This window comes from Lichenostomus cassidix, chromosome 4 (genome assembly GCF_008360975.1).
Source record: "Lichenostomus cassidix isolate B80296 chromosome 4, HeHo_3.0, whole genome shotgun sequence".
Lineage (NCBI taxonomy): Eukaryota > Metazoa > Chordata > Aves > Passeriformes > Meliphagidae > Lichenostomus > Lichenostomus cassidix.
In genome coordinates this window covers 43,373,480-43,399,546 of record NC_139484.1, presented here as the reverse complement: position 1 = coordinate 43,399,546, position 26,067 = coordinate 43,373,480, and the positions used below count along the sequence as shown (strand labels likewise).

Genomic DNA, 26,067 nt, shown 5'->3' with positions numbered 1-26,067 from the left:
GCATCAAGGAGTTCAGTGCAAACAAAGCTCCCAAATGCTCACCTTACCTTTTACCAGAGCTCTGTGAAACGCTGTGCTGTCACCAGAACTGACACTGCCCAGGTTAAACACAGAGAGCATTTGTTTGCATTGATGACATCACTACAAGACCGTTTAGTGACTGTGTAATTCTCAAGTGGCTTGGAAACAAGTGCAGTTTAAACATGAGCATGGAGTTTAAGCTTATTCTGGCAAGATACAAAGGAACTTGAGCAGTGTAATATGCTTTACGATAGATGATATAGCAGCACTGTAATTTTAACCTTACTAATGCTGATGCAGAAATAAAACCTCTACCTCTTTAAAGTTTGGGTTTCATAACATAAAACCTTTATTTAAATAATAAAACCTTTTATTTAAATGCAGTGCCTGTTGCTTAAAAAAAAGTTTGAAATAAAACTGTAGTGTGTGTGTGTGAGGACAAAACAACTGAAAAATAAATTAAAGCTATTACCATGCTGCTAATGTAGACAGAGTTAAGGAAATGCAAATTTACAAAAAGTTCTATCAAAAATATACAGAAAATCTAAGTTTCTCATAAGCTATTCTATATCTTCTTCTCACCCTTAGCAGATTTCCTGCTTGATTATTCTTGAAATTAGTTCTGATGTTTCCTGTTTAATATATTACATTTATTTATGTTATATAGTAGCACCAGATGGAAATGCTAAGATCAAATGAAAGAAGTACGGGAGACATTTTAAACTGACAGTGTTAATTACATGGTGAAAAAGTTCTAGCTTTCCAAGAAAAAGCAATTTCCAACTTCCAAAACCTTGCCATTATTTTCATAAAACAAACAAACAAACAAAACAAAAAAAAGAAAAGAAAAAATCTTAGAGTTTCAATGTACTGCTTTTGAATAATGTCATCCACAATTTTAAGACAGACAATCCATTAAATAGAAAAAAGATTTGTTTCACATAAAGCAAGAGAGTACAAAAGCACAGCTTTTGTAATTTTGGTAATATTGCAGTTCTACAAACATATTGCATAGTATGTGTAAGAAAATAGTTCCCATCTTTTTATATATACTTCTATACACAAGAAAACCATTAACATGAAGGTTACAAAATAAAAATGGTAAGCAGACCTTTACTGAATAGTGATTGAAACAATATGACACTCAGACTTTGATCCAACTTTCATGTGCATTACAGTGAATCAGCTGATAACAATTCCATAGTCTAAAGTTTGTGGGTTTTTAATTTTATTTTTATTTGGCAATTATTTAGAATCTAAAAGCAAAACAAAACAAATGAACAAATAAAACTAAACCCCTCCCCAAAAGATACATTATATTAGCAACCAAATATTCTAAACATCCTTCATTAAATCCTTCTAGACATTTATGGCTGTATCTTCCAGACTTAATAACCCTCTGCATCCAAAATGGTTGAAAGTGAATTCTTTTATCCAGTCAAGCCTATTTTTCAAGCAAACTAGTATAACTCCACCTCAAAGAAGCAAAGTCTTGGCATGATTTCTTAGGAACACCAAAAGACCCCCATTTGCATGACTAGCCATGTAATTGCAAGACACTGACAAAAAATTGAAACCCTGGAAAAAAGTGAAAATCTACAGCTCAAAATGCTGCACAAATTTAAACTATGTTACATTTCATGTTGTAATTACAACTTCTCATCTTTTCATTCCAACAGAATTAGTAGAAACAGCAGTGTCATAGTGTTAGATATAATAGAAGTGCCTGTCTTTGGTCTTAACACTTAACCAATTAATGAACTGCAATACAAAACCATACAGCTAACAGTGCTCAGAGAAGTTGGCTGATGTTTTTATTTTTCTCTTCTTTTTCTTTTTTTTTTAAACAAGAAAGAGACAGTATCCTATAATATATGACACAAATATTTTTTACAGGAGATAAATCTATCATATATATTAAATACATGTAGCCAATAAGGTCTTTTCATAGATTTCATTGTTTTCACAAGGATGGCATTTTAATTTTTCGCACGGTAAATGCATTAAAATCACTTTTTCATTACTCCCTGAAATCATGTGGGCTAGAAACACTTTTTAAAATAAGAACTGATTTCTTCCCTTCTTACAGTTTTCAATGAATTTAAAGTAAAACATCAATATCATGAAATTCACCAGGTTATTAAGACCCTATGAGAACTTTTTATTCCATCTCACATGCTGTTGAGGCTCTTAAATACACTCTACATCATATTGATGGGACTCCAAGAATTAAAATCCTGACAGTGCAGAGCTACATGAATTTATTGGCTCGGTTTTTTGGAGTTCAATGTACTATCCACATATCTCTTCTGAGTTTTCTTCATACAAAGTGGCAAATTATTTCAGTCTTGCTGTTAAAATTAATCTAGTAACAAAAGATTTTTCTTCCTACCTGCCCATTCACAATCAAGTTGGTGTAAAATTTATTAAGGTTGGGTCTTTCAATCCAATGAACAGAGACCTTTTTTTAAATTAATAACAGGTAAATAATCTCAGAAGATGAAGAACAAACAAGAATTTTCAGTGGAAAATTCATTACAAAGTATCTGCAAGTAATCCTGAAGGTTTATTTGAGGAGGAAAAACTCCTTAGCCTGCTTGTATGCAATTTGTAAGAAGCTAGATTTTAATTCACCAAATGAATTAGTCACTATATTTGTTCATCTTTTAAACAAATGTGTATGTAGATGTGCACAGACAACAAATACACATAGATGTGTCCTCATATATATCTTTGTACTTTTCCTCCTGAAATACTATTTATTCATGACTGTCACACTACCATTCTAATACATAAGAATGTGTGCAAAAGAAAAAGACATCCATATCCCTACAGTTAAAGGGTGTATTGTATGGCTATGCTCTCTAATGTTTTATGGTAATTTTCTTTGTCATCTATAACTCTTTTTGTCCCTCTTACTAAAAATCCTCATGTTCTAATATATTTTCTTGCAATATTTTCTAGTATATTGTCTTCCAAAGAAGAAAAATCTCAAATAGACAAGAAGTCATCTGTTAACAGCCTTCTTTTGAGACATAAAATAATAATTTTAAAATCTTCATTTAACTGTTAAAAACAGCAAATACAGAGTTCTTGCTATGGGGTGAAATTCACCCCTCTGAAGAGGGCCAACAGTAAGGCAAGCACCAGTCAAGCTGTTGACATGTCTTGCGCTGGTCTTCTGCATAGGAGTGAATTTCACTTGATGTTAAAACAAAATCAACCTTATTAGGTGGTAATAAAACGCAAAGGCAAGCACCGTACTAGTTTGCTCATTTGCACATTTTTTTCTCTAAAAAAATAAATGTGTAGAGATATCCACCTTGCACCATCTCTCCTGACTTTAGAATTACCTTGCAAAAGCTCTCATTTCATTATTACATTCAGAAGCCTCTAAAAACACAAGCTCGGTGATGTAATTTAAAGAATAGAATTAGAAAGCACACTTACCTCACATATTCAAGCTATCTTCCACAATAGGAAAGATTTTTATATTGTTTTACTTTCCTGGGTTCTGCAAGTTTTAAGATACTCTTGTTAATCAATGCTGTGACAAATTTACCAGCAGCATACCAAAGCATTTTTTATAACATTTCAATTATCAACCAAGCCAAATAAGTACAAACAATGATACAAGAAAGAAATCCCACATGAAACTTGTCAAAAAAGTAGTGAGATCTGAGTGCAAATGTGGCTGCATAATTTAGACACAGACCTGGTAAAGTCAATGTAATATCGACGTACTTTTTAATACTGAATGTCATGTAATATGTGGTTTTATATATACTATTATTACTTTGAAACCTCAGCAGCAGACGGTAAACAAAAGAGAATAATAAATGTGAATGTCATACAAGTTGTTAGTGCACTGCTTCTCCGCATCACACCTTACATTAGTACCAATGTTTGTACTATGTTCAAATGGCAGCAGTTAGACATAGTCAGAAAATGGACAAGATGTACCTTTGAAGATTTTTTTCTTGGTTTTGTATTTGCCAATTAAAAGAGCCTTGTGAAGAGCAATACACCAATCAACAAACGTATAATCAGAATTTCCTTCTTCACCCTGTTCCTCTTTTCAGAAACTGTATGTTCTACTTAAAGCAATCACTTCACATGCAGTGGCCACAAAAATATTATATAAGTTCATTCAGATCTGACAAACAAGAGCATATTTTTTTTAACTTTGAAAGTAATATTGCTGAGCACTTCCAAAATTTACCTAGTGTACAAAACCCTAGACTTAGTAGACAAATAGTAACAACACATTTTTAAAGAAAACAAACTCAGGGAGGAATTCTGTCTCTTTTTGTATTAAAAACCATTTACTGAATTTTTTTAGTAAAGCAAGCATCACACAATGCTTTAAAATTTTAAAATTCAGGGATAAAAGTTTACATCCAAAAAAATGAATGGAAAATTGTGCTTTCAGACTGTAAAGTTATTTATCATACGGGGGGAACCAATTCATCTCACCATCAAATTCTGGGCAAATTCATGTACTCTCTCTCTCTCGATATAGATTTATGTGCAGTTCATATCCAGGTCCTGCAAAAATCTAAAACTATGTGCTTCACTTCAAGTAGCAAAGGCACCTGTGTTATTGTCCCTTTTGGAAAAAAAGGTGATTTTATGTTCTAGGTTTCCTGATGAAGAATACATTGATTTCGGGATATCTCACTCCCATCTCTGTGTTGAGTGGCAGCACAAACCACAAGAGAAGGCAGCGCTGTATTCCTGCTTACAGTGGAAGAAGTTGCTCTGCAGGCCGTTTGAAGCGTCGAACTTGTCACAAGGGAAACCGAACTGAACTGTGAAGCAGAGGGATAGTAACAAAAGGCTATTCTGGTGTGAGGATAAAAGGGAGTCATTCTAGCTCCACAAGCAGATGTTGCTACTGGATTGACATGTGGAGCCTGCTCCTGCTGGGGACAGGTAAAGTTTACCATTGGGACAGGCGCAGAGCTCATAGATAGTCTGGCGAGGAGCAGAAGAGCTGGGTGAGGAGGAGGAGGAGAAGGAGGAGGATGATGAAAAGGAACCCATTGGTAGGTTTCCCAGGCGGATTGTATCTGCATTCAAAAATATCTAAAAGAGGGAGGAAAAAAAAAGTACATAAATTTCTTTCAGCATTGAGACAGATTGTAAAGAAGCATTTTGAAGCAGTCATGATTTTTTTTAGAACTACATTTAAAACTTTAGAAATATTTTATTAGAAGTATTATAAGGTTATATTAGAAATTATGCTTTTTAGAAATAAAAAAGCTGTGAACATTTATTGCTTTTCATCTGTGTAGTCGTTTCTGCATTAATAGTCATTATTACAGTATGTGCAATTACTTCGCCAACATGCTTATTCAGGTACAAATATTATTATATAAAAATATTTTGACAATAATCTTGAACAGGTTGAATTTTCACTTGTACATTTTATGATTAAAATTTATTCATTCATAGAGGCCGCATATACTTGCTCTGGGAGAATTTGTATTTTAATAAGTGTGAAGTGATATTAAAGCACATTCCCCAGTGTGTTCCTGTAAGCAGCTGAAAATATGTGCTGAACTGTGCTAAATTGTAGGGACGTAACAATAGCTTCATCCAGAGAATAATTAAATAAGGTTACAAAGTCATATGCAAAAAATAAAGAGCTTCTTTGACCTAAATTAAGAGAAGGAAAGATTTCAGGTTAAAGTCTTATTAAGAAGGTCATAAAGATACTCCCATTTGTTTTTGAACATTGAATATGATTAAAAAATATTGTGGGTTTTTTCATGTTACGGTATGAAACTCTAGATACCAGCAACATTCATGAATCTCTGTTGAGTTCTGCAATATTTACACTTGCATTTGCAGAAAACTGCATATCTTCCACTGGCACAAACAGACAAGTGTCCAGCTGCTCAGAATTTATTTTTTATTTGTGGAAAGAGCCAAAAAAGAGTCAAAGTAAGATCAGTCATTATCTCAGGAGCAGACTAAGAACTTCTAGAATACAGGTAACAAATTAAAGTGGCTTTAAACTGTGGAAGTAACTGTATGAAGCTTTGGAAAAGGTGAGTTCCTTAAATACTTGCTAGTGTTTTTTTATAGGATATCTAAAATTAACAAAGCCACCTTGATAGCATTATACCACAATGTTCACAGTACATGCAAAGAACCTGGACAGATATGGAAAGTATTGCTTTTTTTTTCTACAGGAGACAATTATTATTTTATGATAAAATTAGTGGCATATGACAGCAACTCCCCATCACTGTGAGCTCTCCAGCTCCCACAGTAATTATACTTTCATGGGAGGAAATACTCAGTTAAAGGGACAGAAATGGAGAATCTCAGGTGACATCTGCATATCACAATGCCTGCTTTAATTTACATTTTGACTGATAGAGGAAGTGATCCCAAAACTAAAAACTAAAATGCAGCAAATTATTATCTCTGTTCTGTAACTTATATAACAAAGGAATGAGGTATTTAGACACCAATACACACAATAGTGCTTGGAAAGTCCAGTATTACAGACCTGAAATAATTAGGAGTCATAACCCCTGCAGAAATAGTTTTGATGCAAGAAATGTGGATGGTGTTGGAAACAATTTAATAATGTTCTGCTAGAATTACAACTGAAAGAAAAAAAAGATTACACTTGTAAAAACACTCAGCTCAGCTAGGAGTAAATGTGAAAGTAACTATGGCAAACATAATAAGAAAACAAAATAACAGATGGGGGAAATAGTTTTAACAAACTAGAAACTAGGAAGGAAACAAAGAACATAATAATGAATGGAGTGATAATTAATTAAAGGTACTCTTTCACTTCTCATATCAAAATGGTAAAAAACAAATTGCAACAGGTCCATTATTAAAGGAGTAACAGTAGAGTTATCAATAGCATCTCATAAAAATCCAGTAGCATTTAACAGTGCAAAGTCTATGTAAGTATAAGCGTATCTTTTATACTAAATAGTGCTCAGCATAACTCTGTACTTGGAGAAAGATCAAAAATTGATGTCAGAACATGACTGTGATAAAATACTTTCAATTTCGACAGTAACTCAACAGGATATTAAACAGGAGCCAGTAATGTCATATACTTTTAATTAGCAGCTCTTGATAACTTTTAACAAATAGACCTTAAAAAAAAAAAGTCTGAATGGCCTTTTGGACTTTTAATACTGATTTTCAATAAGCTGTATGTCATGGTTTAGCCCCAGCCAGCAGCCATGTACCACACAGCCACTCACTCCCCCACCAGCAAGATCAGTGAGAGGATCAGGAGGGTAGAAGCTGGAAAACTCATGGGTTGAGATAAAGACAGTTTAACAGGGAAAGCAAAAGCTTCATGCACAAGCAAAACAAACCAAGGAATTAATTCACTTCTTCCCATGCGCAGGCAGGTGTTCAGCCATCTCCAGGAGAGCAGGGCTCCATCACATGTAATGGTTACTTGGGGAGACAAACACCATCACTCTAAAAGCCTTATTCCTTCTTCCCCCCACAGCCTTATATACTGAGCCTGATGTCATACAGTATGGAATGTCCCTTTGGTCAGCTGAGGTCACCTGTCCTGACTGTGTAACCTCCCAGCTTCCCATGCACCCCCAGTCTCCTCCCCAGCGTGGCAGTATGAAAAGAAAATGACTTGGCTCTGTGTAAGCCCTGCCCAACAATAACAAAAACATCTCTGTATTATCAATCTTCTGTTCAGCACAAATCAAAAATACAGCCCCATACCAGCCCCTGTGAAGAAAACAAACTATCAAAAACAAACAAACAAAATACCAGCATACCGTGATATTCTGGGAATACCAAAAAAATATAAGAAAATGACTATTTTTATTATTTTATTTAAAAAAATAAGGAAACCAGAGACATTAGGATAATACATATGGAATAATAAAAAGTGCTTCAATGTAGAAGACATACATGTAAAGCAATCCAACAAAATACAAGATAAGCTCTTTATACTTTTGGCAGATTGTGTAACTGGCCATTTTAACCGCTTAGCTGCAGTGATCATGGGAAAGGATCATGAGAAATCTGTAAAAAAAAAAATGTGTTCTAAATGACATATTTTGATTCAAACAAGAATTAACTCAAAATATCAGAGGGCCTATGTGTCAGAGATCCAGCTAGAGTTAAATCTCTTGAACTTTATTATATTATTTGCTATGAGCTCAATAATTTTTGTGTTTGTTTACATCAGGACAGGTACACTTCTGCAACCCATCATTTCAGATGTTCTTAGTGCTCTTCTACAAGACTTTAATCCTGAGCACCTTACTCTGATGTGAGTTAAAATACAATGCAGCTCAGTTATTTTGCTCATTAAATGAAATGATCTTTATAAGCATAGCTGTGCAGCCTTTTCCACTGGTACTTGCAAACTTCACACTGTGATGTACAACAATCCAGGTTTATCTGGTATCATAATCCTATGTGGTAGCTATCGAGTCCTGTCCCAACATGCATTCCAGAACATCTGGTGAGCAATGTGGATACTAGGGTATGGTGCCTGAGAAAAACTGAACTGGCTTCTTGAGAGGGTGATGTCTGCTGTGGTGAGTCAAATTTAATCAGATCCCTATAGCTACACTGTGGTGAAGCCTGAGATGAAGAGGATTAATAAAGATGGTTTAAAGCCCGTATTAAAATCTACCCTGTACATGTGCTGTCAAGGTTAAAAATAAAAGACTAAATTCAGAGATGCAACATTGCTATCTATTACTTAAACAGGAATCCAAATATACCATCAGAGTAGTTCAACATATTAGTAATTTCAGGGAACATAATGCATATTTGAGGATATACCTTTCCTGTCCTTTGATCTGCTAAAAACTGAAATTCATGGCTGAAAAGTCCTCCAACAGCAGCAGAACTTAAACAACTTACTGTTTTATGCCTGATGTTATCAGGTGTTTAAAGAGATGGGAAGGAGTGGCAAGACAAAAAATTAAACAGTATTATGTTCCTAGGGAGCACTGTTGCTAGATGACAGCAGTTAATGGGAGTGCCTGTGTACATGGTCTTTCCTCTAATCTATTTAGCTGGGAGAGGTATGAGATAAGCCACTTAATACTTCACATGCATCAAGGCCAGCCACAGTCTTTCTGAGAGTCTCACACCTCAGCAGATAAATATGCACGAATAAAACCAAAGCCTTCATCTATTCCTGAAACATTTTAAGAGACTGACTGACAGATTGCAAAATGGAAAAGGCAGCAGCTGCTCAGAGAAATGTTATTTCATGGAGAGTAGAGTGCTGAGCAGCATCATTCTCTCTAAATACTTAAGGTTTAGAAATTCCAGATCACTGCTTTGGCTCGTGCATCTTAGTACAGAGAAAAATGCATTAGTTCTATAATGCTTAAAAGTAGACCTGATTTCTGACTAATTAAATTATCAAACTGTAAGAATCAGCCTGTAATACACGTGATAGGAATGGAAAAAATGTACTCTTTTTACATGCACGTTTTGCTAACAAAGATATGCCATTCACCTGCATTCATCAGACTGTATTGTTAATCTGAATTGAGAGGGAAAGGGAGAGGAAGGCAAGCCAGAAAATACAGATTATATACAAACCAAAGAACTAGATTGAAGGAGAAAATTTTCGGTGGGAAAGATATAGGCATGAGGTAAAAAATCAAATATTCGTACAAGTCCATTAATACAGAGATATGAACCTGTCATGTATAAAATTTTCCAATGGGTCTTTGACTAAGTCTTCTCAAGAGAGCAGATGACAGTTTAAGTTGATACAACCAAATGAAAAAGTTAGGATTTATAGACGTTGAAGAGTTTTCTGTATTCATGTACTCTTCAATTAAACACAACCAACCAAACAACAACAAACAAAAAAAAAAAAAAAAAAAAAAAAAATCTGATAGGTGGGTGTTAATCAATCAGTAAGAGAAGACTGTAGTGATGTCTCACTAAAGAAAGCTTTTGGATTCCCTTAAAAACTCAATTAATCTGAATTACAGGAATGTAACGCTTTTTCTTAGTCTTCTTGCTCTTCTTCATATGCTATCAGAAGCATCCCACAAAGAGGATAGGATTATATAGATTAGGTCTCTAGATTCAACTATGTAATTTTCATATGCTGATGTGTTTCAACACCCAAGGTGAAGATGAACTATAGGATAAATTGAAGTACTTTACTTTCCATGGACCATTTGTTCTAACACTCATCTATGTCTTGTATTAAATATAAATTATAGTTATCAGAAAAAGGAACAAAAAGTCAAAATCAAAAATTAAAATATTAACTTAATAGTATATATACTGGAAAATTTAGACATATGGTGGCACAATATCTGGAACTATTTTGGTCATAATGATTAATACTGCTGGGGAACAATTAAACAGTGAAATTAAGGTGATGACTGAGATGAAACTGAATATACTAAATATTCAGAGAAGACCAAAACATCTAATAAAAAATGCATATTGAAAATGTATACCCTAAAGTACCAGGATCAGTTGACCATTATACAAATGAGACCTTCAGGCCTAAGGGTGGCCAGGTGTGGTGAATGTTTTCTTTCTAAAGATTAGACCTTGTACACCTGGGCAGAGCCACCCAGGCAGCATTGCTCCCATTGCCACCTCTATGTTATAACTACAACTACTGAGAACTGAAAGGGATTTGAAAAATAGCATATCTCTATGTTAAAAATAACACTGTACATTAGTGAAGTGTACAGTTCCTTCTTGAATGGAAGAATTTATGTTTTGACTCATCAAAAGAGGGTAAGGTTTCATTTTAGGTACAAATTTTTGTGAATTTAATACACAAAAGCATATCTTGTAACTTCTGAGTTATAACTCCAGTACAATATATGCCTATTGAAGCAAAAATTTTCTGGTGTATTTATTTTTTCTATTAAGGAAATAATTTTCAGTCTTTGCAAATTCATTCAATCTTGTACAGATATGACTTTTTTGTGATTTATGTACACAGGAAAGAAAATGTACTTGGAATATTTGTGCTTGGTCTACAGAGTACAAAAACTTAATTACAGTTCAAATAATAATTAGATTAAAAGGTGATATTAATTTCAAAAATAATTTGTATAATAAACTATTCATTGTCACTTTTACCTTTATATTAAAATACCTTATGGTGTGGGTCTTGAAAATTTGGCCATGAAAAAATATTTTAAGTATGGATGTTGTCAGTTAAATTGCTTTGCTTTTGCAGTTTTGTATTTTTGATTGTAAACTAGTACAGAACACTGTTTTTTTCCTATGAATTAAATGAAACATGAATAAATGGCTTGAAAATGAAATGTTTGTTTAAAAATAACATGGCATTTTAATTTTAAGTATCTGTCAAAACATCCTAATAGAATTTTTTAAACCTATAATTAAAAAAAGTACAGAAAAAATTCCCTTCATTTCCACTAATCTCTTTCTTCACAGAAAACAGTAACAAGTCAACTGCTTAATACCATGAAAAAGCACTTTGAAAACAAAATGCAGCATGTGTATTAGATAATTTTTGGTGAATAAACAGTGGATCTTGGAGCTCTAGAGCCTGCCATTGCTTATTGTCTATTTAACTCAGTTCATGCATATAAACATTTAAGGAGTTTTTTTGCATAAATCTGAGACAAACATAACTTGGTTGAATTGAACTGATCTATGAAATGTTGTTGTCTTTGATCAGCTATTTCTCCATAGTTATGCCAAGCAGCCTGTAGAACAATGTAATCCCATTTCAATGTATTTAACTAATTAAAATAGTCTTTTTTCTTTTTTATTTTCTATCTCAAAACATAAAAACATCCACAAAAATATCACCAAAAGTTTTAAAATGGTACTGTTATTTGAGCTTACAAGTGAAGACCACTGCAGTTTTATGAAATATTAATAAACCTTAATTATTAATCTCTGTGTTAAATGCATCTCCTGGATTTAGAGCTGGATAGGATTATAAATCAAATGTTAGTACTATATGCATTTGTTAGACTCTACAAAATAATATTGTCTGTGTGCTTCATTAAGAGAGCTGTGCTAAAATGGTAAATATAAACTTGGCCTCTTGTCTGCCATGCTGATTTTGAGTAAACTTTGTCTGTTAAAGAGTATTGCTCATTTTTAATGTGACAGCTGTAAGCCTTACCATAACGAGGGATCATCCTCATTATGCCAGAAACAACAAAATATACTCTATAAATGATGCTATGCCAGAGTGTAATTTGACAGGGAAATACAAGGGCATAAAGAAGTAAATAGGAAAAAGGTCATACACAGAGTGATTAATATGAATATATTTGTAAAAATGAGAAGCCTCTGTACATCCTTCTCCTTTTATTTACTTCATCTTTGACAGTCAATGGGATGCAATGAAAGAGCAGAGCCTTACTTACACAGAAGTTCCTTGCAAAGACACACAGCAGCTGCTCAACATTCCTAAGAGCTCAGCCTACCTAGGCCTTCTGCTCCAGGGAGTGGTGCAGCCAATACCGCAGAGAGCTGTGCAGCCCTTCAGAAGGGCCTCGACAGGCTGGAGAGATGGACAGAAGGGAAATTCAATGGGGGAAAGTGCAGGGTCCTGTACCTGGGGAGGAATAACCCCCTGCACCAGCACAGGCTTGGGACTGGCCTGCTGGGAAGCAGCTCTGCAGAGAAGGACCTGGGGGTCCTGGTGGACAACAAGCTCTCCATGAGCCAGTAATGTGTCCATGCGGATGAGAAGCCCAGTGGTATTCTGGGGTGCATTAGGAAGAGCATTGCTAGCAGGTTGAGGGAGGTGATTCTGCCCCTCTGCTCAGCCCTTGTGAGGCACATCTGGAGTGCTGTGTGGCGTTCTGGGATCTTCAGGACAAGAGAGATATGGAGCTCCTGGAGTGGGTCCAGTGGAAGGCCGTAGAGGTGATTAAGGGACTGGAGCATCTCACTCACAAGGAAAGGCTGAGGGAGCTGGGCCTGCTCATCCTGAAAAGGAGATGACTGAGAAGGGAACAAATCAATGTCTATCAGTATCTGCAGGGAGAGTGCCAAGAGGATGGAGCCAGTCTCATCTTGGTGATGCAAAGCAATAGAACAAGAGACAAAGGGCAGAAACTGATGCACAGGAAGTTCCACCTGAATATGAGAAGAAGCTTCTTTACCCTGTGGGTGACTCAGCACTGGAATAGGTTGCCCAGAGAGGTTGTGGAGTCTCCCTCACTGGAGATATTCAGAAACCATCTGGACACAATCCTGTGCCCTGTGCTCTAGGATGACCCTGCTTGAGCAGGGAAGTGGGACCAAATGACCCATTGTGGTTCCCTTCCAACCTGACCCATTCTGTGATTCTGTATGGTCAAAACCATTACAATTAGTTGTTAGGCCAATGAGTAGACATCATCAAATAGTTCTTTCAGCTTGCTATCTGTATACAATAATGTGCTTCATGTTCAATTCTAACATTTTTATGTCTAGTAAAATCAAGTATCTACAGAATTCAAAATTGATCTGTTGTATTGCGTTATGCTTTTATGTGAAAGAAGCAGTAGTCAGCTAGCAGTCATTGTGCTGAATTTCCAGACAAGAAGTGTTCTTTTTCTTCTTATGTGAACCAGTAGATTCAGCTAATGCCTGGAGCTTCACATTTCATGGTCCTTGTAAATGATTGCTGCTTTAAACCATTGGTTATGGTTTATTTATAGAATAATACATAGTTCACAATTAAATGCCAAGTTATAATTGAATCAAAGGATTCTGCTGATGTCTTGAGACTCACAAGGGTGCTGCTCAAGAGCTTTAGAAAGGGCAGCAGAATCTGAATCTAAATTACAGCCCCCCGTATTCAGTATGGGATCACACATTATAATGCGTAATAGGGCTAAAAGGATTATCAAACAGCAGAATTCAGGATGCTTGCAGAGGAATTCAGTTTGTGATGTGGGAGGCTAAAGATTACACTGCATAGAAATAAAGCTAGAGGAAAAGTATTTCATAAACACGTTTGTGTCCTTAAAACTATTCTGAAGCTATTCTTAAATAAAAGGAAAATCTATATTTCATAGTCAGTAAATGCATAATGCTCTGTAACATGGCTATAAATGGTTGATTCCAGGTGCCACATAGCTATTTTCTGTCATAATAGGGCAATAAATTTGCTATAGAAAGAAAACATTAATTCATGTCTTTGATGAGTTTTTGGAAAAGCTTAGAAACATTAAAAATTAAATTTAGTTAATCAGCATAAGAATAATAAAAAAGCCCTTGCATTTCTTTCTAGTACAAATTATCTTATTACAAAAATGGTTCACAGATCCAATTCACAACGACAACAGTTACACATTTGTGGAAGAAACCTGACTGATAAGGCATACAATTCTTAGGCTAAAATTAGGATTATTTTTAATACAGATACTTTCTCACTTTAGAATGTGTTTTCTTAGAAATGAATAATGATAAACCCTTTAAAGATTTTTTTTCATACTGTCTGCTAATCTGTGGTTTATCTGTTGGGCTGTAAGCAAGGAAAACAATCAATATTTTGTTGTGTAGATATTTTATCCATCAAATGTTTACCCTGGTTCCTCACACCAGGCTGTAATTAGTCCAGCAATTCCCTAATGTGGCCACAGTAACTTTGCACAACAGCTAATGCTGTGGAGCCTATCATATGCCTTCCAAAATGTTTCTGCATTTTTCTCTAACCCTCTCCAGTGTAAGAGTGGACAAGAAAGGCATTGGTCAGACCTCAGGATAGAATTTCTCTGTGGATTTAGGCTACAGTTCATTTCAGATCTTTCTGAAATTGCAAGTATTCAAGACTTTGAACTTTGTCAGATGTATATTCAGAGAGCAGTTCATTGGGAAAGACTGGGGAAAGTTTGATTGTTTGTTTTCTGACAACTATCAATCTAACCTCAATGTAGGAAATCATAGGTGTGCAAAGTCTTAGCACAGAGAGAAAATACTGATTTTTAGTAAGAAGTTCAGAAAAGTCAGCTTTGCACTGGCATTTTTTTCCCGTGAAACATTTAATACTGAATTGAATTCCATTTCTGAATAACACATAATATAGGCATTATACCTTTTCTTGGGTTCCCATTGTCAAAGTCCACCTAAGGTCATAGGAAATTATTTCCAAAACTACCTTTCCAATAAGGTTTAGGAAATACTTTAGAAAAAAGAGGAGTAATGCAATGAAATCATAATGTTGACATAGAGAAAGAAACCTGATGGATCCACATATAAAATGTTTGTATGAAGCCCCACAGAGGTGAATGCTACAAAACAAAAAGAATATAGATACACGCATTGCTTAAAGAATCATGGAAGGCTGATGAAAGGTAACAGTCTTTCTGTTAGCTTCTTTTTTATTAAACTTTAATTTAATTTAAGTTTTACTTTTTCCCTCTGGTAATATAATGAAGGGAAAGAACAAAGAAATATGTTCTACTTGTAAAATTTATTTTAATAAACGTAAGAGACATACTAGATTTGGCCAGGTAGGGATTTAGACAGGTTACAGGAAGCTCTACATCCAAAAATACCCACAGAAAGGACAATGGTGAGGGAGGACAATATCTACTATCAAAAGAAGATTAGATTTTTTACTTCTATCTCAGCAATGTTAGGAAATAGTAACAGAGGTCGTAAGTAAGGATAAGAGACCAGAGGAAGAGCCGACTTTTGGAGAAAATCAGAAATAAGGTGGGGCATGTGTTGTATAAATATTTGAGACTATGGATTAGGAAAACACAATGTTTTAATTGTGCTGGACAGATACTTGCATCAATAGAAAAATATTATAAAAATAGGCTTTTGATGAAGTATATTGACCAAAATGTTCCTGTCTCCATTGAAATGCAGAGTGTGCATTGCAGGGCATCCTCTGTCACAGATGTGAGTGCTGTTTTTTTTTGGTTTATCTTATTTTGGATAGTATGTAAAATACCTGGAAACATTTGGTAGAAAATACAAAATACAAAATACAAAAGGCAAAAAATTTCTAAAGAGCTCCATTTACTATGAGATATTTGCATTATGGATTTCCAAAAATGCTGCAGTGTAGCAAGTCCCTTTGAGAACAATTTGAAAATCTATCAATTTCTCCAAAGCTCCTATCCAAAATCTGAGAGCTCTTGATAGCCTTCCACAAGCCTTTTTTTTTTTGTTAAATGTTTTATCATTTTACTGTCTGAAGATTAGACTCCCTTACCAGTAATATTTCATGCATTTCTGCAATACATAAATTGCCATCCTAACAAGTGACCCAATTCTGAAACATTTTCATGAGTTCACAGAGGTTTACATTAGAAGACTCTATAACAAAATCTTTTAATGTCAATCACTGATCACTGAGCTCTGAAGCAAGATAGTATTGTAACAGGACAGTGAACACACCATAGAGAACTCTGTCTCTCCTACAGAGACAGTAAAAGTTTAAGGAGATAAACCACAGGTAAAGCAAAATTGTTAAACCTCTTAATCATGGTTTAATGATGCATTAATCCAAATTAATCCAAACTTCTCTGTCTTATTTTGTCAGATTAATTCAAATTAATTATTTTACCAGTATCACTTAGCTGACTCTGTTCCATGGAAGCTTTTCCCTTGACTTAATTTAAAAGTAATTCTGATCTGTACTAATTTAACTAAGTTTCTTTTCAGTGTGAATGAAATTTATGGATTCAAATATTTGTAAAAAAGGAAAAAATTATGAATAGTTGAACAAGCTAAACCAAAATTACTTTAACAAAAGCAAATGCAGAACACTTCCTGTGATGTTTACCTCGCTGCTGAATAACCCTTCCTCACATTGTTTGTGTTACCATGGGCAGAGCTGTAGAACATTTCTCTGCTTGCTGAACTTACCTCCCCTTCTGTAGACTGTAAGTGCAGTTCTTTCCTACAGGTAGCCTTTAAGTCTCCTGCAGCTGCATTGACTTGCACTCCCCTGGGTGCTTCCATCACCAAAGATCTAGTAGGAGATTCAAGTCTGAAAGTCAAAAATAATCACTGAGGAAAAAATGCACTGAATCAAACCACCAAAAACTTCCCACCCTCAAAACCCATGATGCATGTAGATATTAGCATACTTTGAAAGGTACCAAAGGAAAGCTGGATTATAAGTGTGATTCTGTGACTGCCTTTTATGACACAGAGAAATAAAAAATTAGGCGTTTAAGAAAATACTGATACATACTTATCTGCTTAGTGATGTTTCCTGGCACTAACAATGCATCCAACTGAACTGAAATATAGTTACTTAAGAATCTATATGTGTCTGTTAATGCTTCTGTAATGAGAGTTTAATACTAAAGTCTTCTTAGTGACTGATGACAAATGTTCAACTAAATAAAGAGAAAACAAAGCCTTTAAATGTTTTAAATAATGTTGTGAAACTGGTTAGAATGACTTTGCCTTGATAGACTCATTCATATTTTGGGTATGTTTAGCAGCTTCATGTATGAAGAGAAGGAAAGAAAATCTGTTTTGTTGCCATTATTTGGGGGTGGGGTTGTATGGTTTTTCTGTTCTCCCAAATACTCACTATGCTTGCATAACCCTGTTATAGTAAAGACAAACATCACTGCATCTTGGTATCTTCACTCAAAGCAATTCTTGTTCTACTGTCGGTTTTCCACTTCTCTCATCCCTATACTCAAGATCCTCCATCAGTCCTGATGCAGAATTGGGATACTTTCTCATCTGTGCTTTCTCATAGTATTGTAGAGATTTCTCTTGAAAAGGAAGTACTAATGCAAAGATTTTGTAGAAAACATGCTCACATGCTGAATAGGGAAAATGACAGAATGAAAACTGTGTTGAACTAGGAAACAATAATTCAGATTCTGATTGTGTTCAGTTGTAGACTTATTGCATAGCACTAAAAGGAAGGGAGACAACATTTTTTATCTATTTATAACTTAGTAATATAATGGCAGGACACACTTCCACTTGGCCTGAACAAAGACTTCTTGTAAGATGGAATATATTAATGATAAAAGTGTCTAGACTGAGTAGCTGGAAGAAAACACTGTATCTCCCTCTTAAAAAAATTTTAAGTGTTACAGTCATATATGTCCAAAAATATAATGATGAACTAGTTGTACAAAGGAGAGAGTAGATTGAAAAAGAATTTGGTGCAGAAAAGACAGATGAAATCTGTCAAGCAATGGAACAAGAGAATTTAGAAATATTTCAACTATTGCATTTTTAAGTACACAGAATAGTATTGGATTATCATTTTAAAACCAAAGTACCACATTTGCATGCAAAGAAAGTCACTGACATGGTGTCTGTGAAACTTTTCTGTTTTTTGCATGTCACTGACACCCAAAAGAGAAAGGAAGAAATGAAAAAAAAAAGAAGGCATTTACTCAGCAACATAAGATGAAGCTGTTAAAAGCAAGTGTCCAGATAGAGGAAAACACTATTTGTAGACAGTAGAATGTAGAAATTTGTATATTTAAAAACAAAACAAAACAGAACCATACATGGGATACATATAGATAGTTACAATAGAAAAATATATATCTCTGCTAGTGCTAGGCCATTTTCTCCCCTTTATTTTCTTTTTTTTTTTGATGCTCTGTAGAGAGAAATTGATAGAAGGTTCTGCACTTCTTTGTACCGGGGAGGAATCTAAATATCATGAATTATTTAATGACATAAGGAAGTGTTTTCCAGGCGGTGGTTTGTGAACTTCTGATGGCTACAGGACAGCAGAAAGAGAACTTCCAAAATGTTTTATAAATTATATAAATATTAAAGTTTAGAAATTAGGTTTCTAAAAGTACTCCATTGCCTTAATGAGGTTTTACCTTGATCTTAAAAGGAAACTGAATGGTATAAATTTTAAGTGATTGTATTCTTCCATTCCATATCTTTCAGCAGCATATATTTGTGATTTATAACGTACTTTCCAGGAATATTAACATTTCTCAGTGGTTTCAGCTCCCATTTCATAATCATAAAGACAAAAATCTTCTTACCTACATTTATTGCATTGAATTCATGTATCCTAGTAAAGTCACAAATATTTCTGGCTTCATAACATCAAAATGTCTCAGACCTAACTAAAACTTTTCAGCAGGTGGACAATTAAAATCTATTTAGGAACATCCTTCAAGGAACTTGGTTTTCTTTGGAGAATAAACTTTTGACAATGTATAACTTAGAGTTGCATAGTCTGGTTTCATCAGTTTTTAACAAAGTACATTAGCATAGATAACTTTAAATTTGTCTAAAATGAAGATATTTGTGCAATTAATTTCTCAACTTGAAAAGCCGATAATATCAGTCTTCTCCAAGTCATGGAGAAGAAATTTTTTTTCAGACATTAGAGTGTTTTAGCAGTCTTCCAAAATCAAATAACATGGTTGAAATGTCAAGGAAAGACTGATGATCATCAGGGCAGATTTTAAAACACCACCCATCTATTAGTAAAACTGAATGCCTAAATCTGTTTTACAGTTCTGATTTACTTTTCTTATTGTTATATGTTTGGCTGATCTGCATCTGAAAAGTGACCACAGAATGCTACTGCAAATGCAAAAGTCTGTACACACAGATTATTTTCTTAATGTTTTGAAATAAACTAGGTTTGATATGCAGCTTCTTTGTAGTATTTTTTCTTTGCCATGTTTCTGAAACCTTTAATCTCTGCTGTAAACCCATTGTAACACTCCACATTGTAATGCTCATCCCTCCAAGGAAAAGTGTGTTATTACAATAACATATGGAGAATTTGCTTTCCTTTCAGATTTACTGATGGCCTGTCACAGTGGCATTTACATCTATGTGTGAATCCTGTTCATAGAATTAATCTTTCTTTCCCTAACAACAAACTGCTCTGATGGAGAAGGTAACTACTGCTATTATTAGACAGAAACCACAAAACTGTAGGAAAGACAAAAACACTTTTAAAAAGAGCTTTTAAATAAAATAATTGGTAAATTTGCTATATGTCATGAAGCCAGATGATCTATTCATAGTAGAGAAGGGCTTTTTCTTTTTAATTATCAGTGATTAATTTGTGAAAAAAGACAAATATCATAAGATCAAAGCCATATGAATTTGAGCCGAAATAATGAAAGAATCATTGCTAAAAAAGGAAAACTTTTAAAATATCTTGACTATGTTCCTTTGAAGGTATTAAATTATTTCTCATCAGAAATGCAGAAACATTTTTTCTTCATTTGGTATTTTCTGTTTACAGGCTGACCTAGATTGCAACAGAGAAAAAATAATTTAAAATATGAACCAAAATAAAAGGTTTCCTTTTGGGTTTTAAGCAATATTTTACATTTACCTCTTCCATATCCCTCATACTCACATGGGATACAATTTATCTATGTTAATTTTTTTCTGTTGCCTTGCAGAAAATATGTCTTAAAATAGAAGGAAATAGAAGATTCCCTTGTGCAGAAGCGAATAAACTATTTGCTTCATGTCTATTTAAGCCCTATATCCAACCCATGCTGCTTAGTAAAACAACTGATATAAACATCTACCAATTTAGAATTTGTATTCAAAACAGTGGATTAAAAATATATCAGATAGAGATTTCATGTGTAAAACAGGTACTTATTTCCCCTTTACTGACATCTTAATATTTGGGGGTCAAGGAATACTTCAGCACATCCCAGTATTTCGCTTTGATACATGATAGTCTTACCAACACATATTGTTGTGCTTTTTTTCAGTGAGCATGAGAACCCTGCTAGGAAAAAAAAAATTGCAAATATAAAACTAATGGAAAGCCTACACATTTACTTGGTAAGCCTTTTGTAGATTTGTATAGATTAAAATAAATGTGACATTGATCTTTCTACCTGCAGGTCAAGAGTTGTGCCAGACTGAAACTGTGGGTGAGTAAGACACACAAAGAGGAGAAGGACGGCAAATAGATGTGCCAAACTTCTCTCTATTCCTCTTCCTACTTTTTTATTGTAAACAAGTATCCTCAACCCCAGGACCTCAGAGGATGTAGGATCTTCCTCTCTCAAGAGTGAAGTGATTTTGTTCCATATTAGAATTTAGAATTTTTCCAAAATAATTTTGAAAATATTGTTTTCCAGAAACCTCACACAATTTGAAATATATATTTTTTCAATTTCTGTTACTATGAAAAGAACAGCTGGCTGTCATGGTGCTCAAAGAAACTGGTTTCAAGAATCCTCCAGTGAGAGCAAGGGTCCTTAAAGAAGTCCAATGAACACTGATGGTGACAGAGAAAATCAGGCTTCCCATTCAGTCAATTTCTTGGAAGTCTGGTTGCAACATTAAGAATAGCCAACCACTTTTATGATCATGGTGACAAAAAATCTTGAAGCTTTTTGTTAAGATATTGTAACTATCAAACAGTGGATTCTTGAATAGCTACATTTGACATCACAGTGGGAATGAGAAGAAAATAAAATTATTACTCACTCATGCCAATCATTACTTATACTATTTACAAGGTTATACATGCACATTTTATCATATATATATAAAAGTGACTAAAAATATTTTGATACATTTACATGTATCAAAATATGCACCTCTTCAAGATGCATATTGAAGCATTGCGAGAATAACTATATTTTCTGAAGCTTTTTGTATTCTGATGCTTTTAACAAAAAGCCTATATTTTCAGGATGATTTTTCTTATTTTTATTATTGAAAAGCAGGGGTGAATTTGGAGGCCTCAACATTCTTAATATTGTCTACTGATCATCATCTTTTCTTTGTTAAGAAGCAAAATTCTCATATGTTCATGTGAAACTTACTTTTATTTATGTGAAAACCTAACCTTGGGCTTGATTTATGTGTCAGTTTTGTGACAACACACACAACTCTTAAATAACAGAAGTTAAATAAGTGTTTTATGAAATTAGTATTGGCCTGAACCAGTAAATATTAACTTTTTTTTTTTTTTGCAATTTCCAATTTTGCAATTCATGGATAATAAACAAAGAAGAAACTTTCATGACTTAAATCAGAATAGTAGAATGGCATTCAGTACAGCATTTCATGTTATGTCCATGCTCTGCATGTCACTGACTTTGGCATGTGTCAGCATGCCCTTATTATAACTCCTAAAATTCTCACTAACCTAGAAATCATTTCACTGGGCTCAAAGATGAGTTCTAATTGCCGTGTACATGCCACTGGTTTAAATTTGATAGGTCTGCATTGTCATAGCAACACTTGAAACAACTGAATATTTTAATGTTATTTGGCATAAATGATAAATCAGAAAAACAACTTCCCACATAGGGAAAGAAAGAATATCTTCTGAGAATATAAAAGTAAGGAATTAAAGGTCATTGAAGCATTTTCAGAGGTGTTATTAAAGGTATAGAAAGAGTGGAGAAGTATCAAGGAAAAGTGAAAAAGGCTGGAGAAAGCAAATATTCAATGCAAGAGCTTGACTAAATAAGCAGGTGATACGTATGAGGAAGGTTAAAGAGAACTTAATGCAAGATTGTTTCTCAGCATGGGTGAAGGCATAGTCAGAATAGCTTAAGAGAAGGAAGCTATCAAAACCAGAAGTACTGTTAAGAAGAAAACAAATCAAAAACATAAGTGGCATCTCAGGTCGTAAAAAAACATGCAGCCATAAGTCAACTAAAACTCAAACCTTTGAAAATCAAGAAAATTAGTAGAAATGTAAAGTTTAGAAGCTTTTATTTCTTAGAGAAATACCAAAACATGCTTGAAGGCCTAAACTTCCAGGCTGTTAGAAAATGTTCTGGATATAAATGATCCAAAATAGTTGTTTAAGGAAAGCTATGGGAAAAGGATTTGCAATCGTCCTGACAGCTTAGAGCTACCCCATTCTACCCCAAATGTTTCCCTTTCTATTATCTTCCTTACTTTCATTCTGACTTGAATCCCCTTCTACACATGCCCTGCCATTCTGCTAAACATCCTTACATGAAGTTTATCTTCTTTCCAGAAATAGCTCCATTACCTGAGCTGTCTTTCAGAATATATTTCCTTGAAATAGAAATCTGTCTTGTCAGAAAGAGATTGAAGCAACATGCCCACAGAAAATGCTCAAGTGCTTGTCAAGAGTCAGATCTGAAACAAAGTGCTTGGGGGAGTATGAGGAGTCTCAGTTTTGAAAACCATTAGCTTCCTGTGATTAGGAAGTAACAGTCCAGACCACCTGTAATTGTCTAATGTTATTTTCTATATTGTTTTTCTAGGGGGTCTTAAGCTGATAAAAACAGATATATTTTAGCTGAGCCAAAATGTGAGTTGGCTTGATCCACATATTGAGAAAACTGCATCTCATGGAAAATTATTTGGCTGAAAGTCCTTTGACAGGTCTACTTCAAACTCTGCAGATTAATCATAGCAGAGATCTTGGAATATACTTTCCAATAGCCTATATTTGGATTGTATCTAAACATTCCAAGAAGAAGATAAAAAAATCAGTCAATTATAAAAAAAAAATCAGAAAAGGTTTGGTGAATTTACTTTCAGTAACTTTTTTAGGGCAACGACCATGTCCAAACAAACTAGAGAGATAATTTTAATATCTACAATACAAAATTGAGTGGTAGATTGTGAAGAAGTCAAATAGCTTTTTAATTCTTTTGGCAGTGAATTCCATCTTGAGATACAGAAAATGATAAAATGTGAACTGCATTATAAGACGTAAAATTATTCATTCTTCTCTGTGACTAAAGGCTATCTTTGGAGTTCTCTGTGCAATTGTATATATAAGAAATAGGAGCTGTTTGGTGGACTGCAGAAGTAAGAGTTTTATAAACTCACATACTCCCTGTAACTTCTGAGTGTCCTTTTTCTTATATCCCATCTTATGGGCTCCAGATCCTTTGTCTGGCTCTCACATGGTGCTAGGACAAGAACCCAAACCATATTTCTGCACTCACAGACACAACACTGCTACAAACTCCATGTACTCCACATGCTGCGACCTTCACCTGACCATGAAGCAAGATGGAAGCTGAGGGTACTCTGAAGCCATTTGTATACAAATGGGTAAAGTGACAGCAGTAAACGCTAGTACTGTGAGCTGATTTTCACTTACTGTATCTAGATGGGTACTGGCTTTCAGAAAACACAGAGAAACCTAAAGATCTTTCACCTTTTTATTAAATTTGTATGAAACTCCCTGTTTCACAAACTAACAGAGAGGAGAGACAAACTAATGAGAGGAGAGAATAGACAGACACAAAGCAAAATTAAGAAGCTTTGTTTTCTTGTGAAAGTGGATAAATAGTGCCACTAAAAATGGAGATACTCCCGGAAAGGGAAAAGGAACAGCTGGAGTGAAGAAAAAATCTCTGTGGAGAAATTTAGTATATGAAAAGATTAAAGAAACTAATATTGCTCAAGTGGAAAAAAAAATATATATAAGTAGCCCTTTTTAGTAATGCATTAGTAAGTCTATTCACTTAGAATCAAAAGAAAGACATGAAAATAATATATATGTTACAGCAGCATTACTTAGTGAGGTATAGCATAATTTTTGTGGACAATAAGTAGTATATCAAATCACATTTCAGCAGAAAAACTACAGCAAGATGGAATATGCAGATATGGTGCATTCCATTTAAAAAGACAGTGAAACACTTCTACCTGCACTGTCTGTGAAAATGCAAGACATGAACAAATGGTGTGCTGCTGTACCTAATCCTTGGCAGGACCAATGTGAAATTAGAATTTATTAAGCAGCAGCTTGGATCTGGAAGCAACCACAGTTGAAACAAGCTTTGCAGGAGCTGACGGCACGCAGGAGGGCACCTACTGAAACCTTTAATATTTCCCTCTGGTGCTCTGAGTGCTGGTTATGCCTGCTGTTAGACCTGAGTGAGCTTCATTGTCCTAGGTTACAACATAGATGCATTTAAGTATTCTATTACCATAAACTGTGGGCCATTAGCTGTTATCTCCTGCTATGACTCACCCCTGATAACAGACAATGGGCTACCAAGAAGCCACCACATGACTCATGGAATTTTCTCATCCTATTGTGAGATGCTCCGCCCAGGAGGGAGGAGCCAAGCATTCCCACCTGGATATAACCTGGCCTTGGAACTGCACAAGTCAGCCCTGTCTACTGGATTCCCAAAGGACAAGAACTACCACTGGACCTTCAGGTGGAGACCAGACCTTCCACAGAATCACTGCTTCAACTGAACTACTTCATTTGGACTGCTACCACCACCCTAATAGTGTGTCAGGTTGTATCTGACTTTGTCAATGCTTTTTCCTTGTATTATTGCACCTATTTTTAATTTTCCTATTAAATTATAATCCTGACTTGTGATCTCCCACTGGTTTGTTTTCAAACGAATACATTCATGGAAACAAAAATCCTTGGCTGCCTTCACACTAATTGCAGGGTAAAGTTTCCATGCCTTTTGTTAACTCAGCACTGTGCAAATGTTTTCCATTGCTACAAGCTTTATATAGGTTTTCAGATGAGATTGATAGGGTAATAATTTACTCTCATAACCCTGTGTAGCCTGAGAGAGCTGTGCTTGGAGCCCAACTGTGGCTTCCTGAAGCCATGACATGGTATAATCATAAAGCAAACATAATCATAAGCCCAACAGAAAAGGACTGGGGGTGCTGGTGACAGCAGCCGAACATGAGCCAGCTGTGCTCAGATGGCCAAGAAGGCCAATGGCATCCTGGCCTGGACCAGCAACAGTGTGGCCAGCAGGACTAGGAAAGGGATTGTCATCTGTATGAGGCTGCAGCTCAAATCCTGTGTCCAGTTCTGGGCCCCTCACTACAAGAAGGACATTGAGGAGCTGGAGCGAGTCCAGAGAAGGGCAATGGAACTGGGGAAGGGTCTATAGTGTGAGGGAGCTCGGGTAGTTTAGCCTGGAGGAAAGGAAGCTTCAGTATCCTAAATTAACCATATGAAGCCCAATGGATTTTTCCATCTCTTCTGATAGCAGTATTTTTATCCTTCAAATCTTGTTTCCTACTAAAACCTTTTTTGTTTCCAATGTCAAATATAATCATCATCACTGAACATTAAGGCAAATTATTCTTTCAGTTTAAGAGCCATACCCAGTTACCTTTTGTTTCTACTCTGTCCTATCTGCATTGCAA

General features: G+C 34.9%; 1 protein-coding gene across 1 annotated transcript in view; it reads right to left on the bottom strand.

Moving 5' to 3' along the window:
* Positions 1-1,052: 1,052 nt before the first annotated feature.
* Positions 1,053-26,067, bottom strand: part of SGCZ (sarcoglycan zeta) — a 187,394-nt gene continuing 162,379 nt past the window's right edge. Inside the window, exons 6-7 of the mRNA XM_085058881.1 lie at positions 16,849-16,972; positions 1,053-5,109 (exon numbers count right to left, since the gene is read on the bottom strand). Of these exons, the coding sequence (XP_084915007.1) occupies positions 4,894-5,109; positions 16,849-16,972 (340 nt within the window). The 3' untranslated portion in view covers positions 1,053-4,893. The remainder of the gene's footprint in view (positions 5,110-16,848; positions 16,973-26,067) is intronic.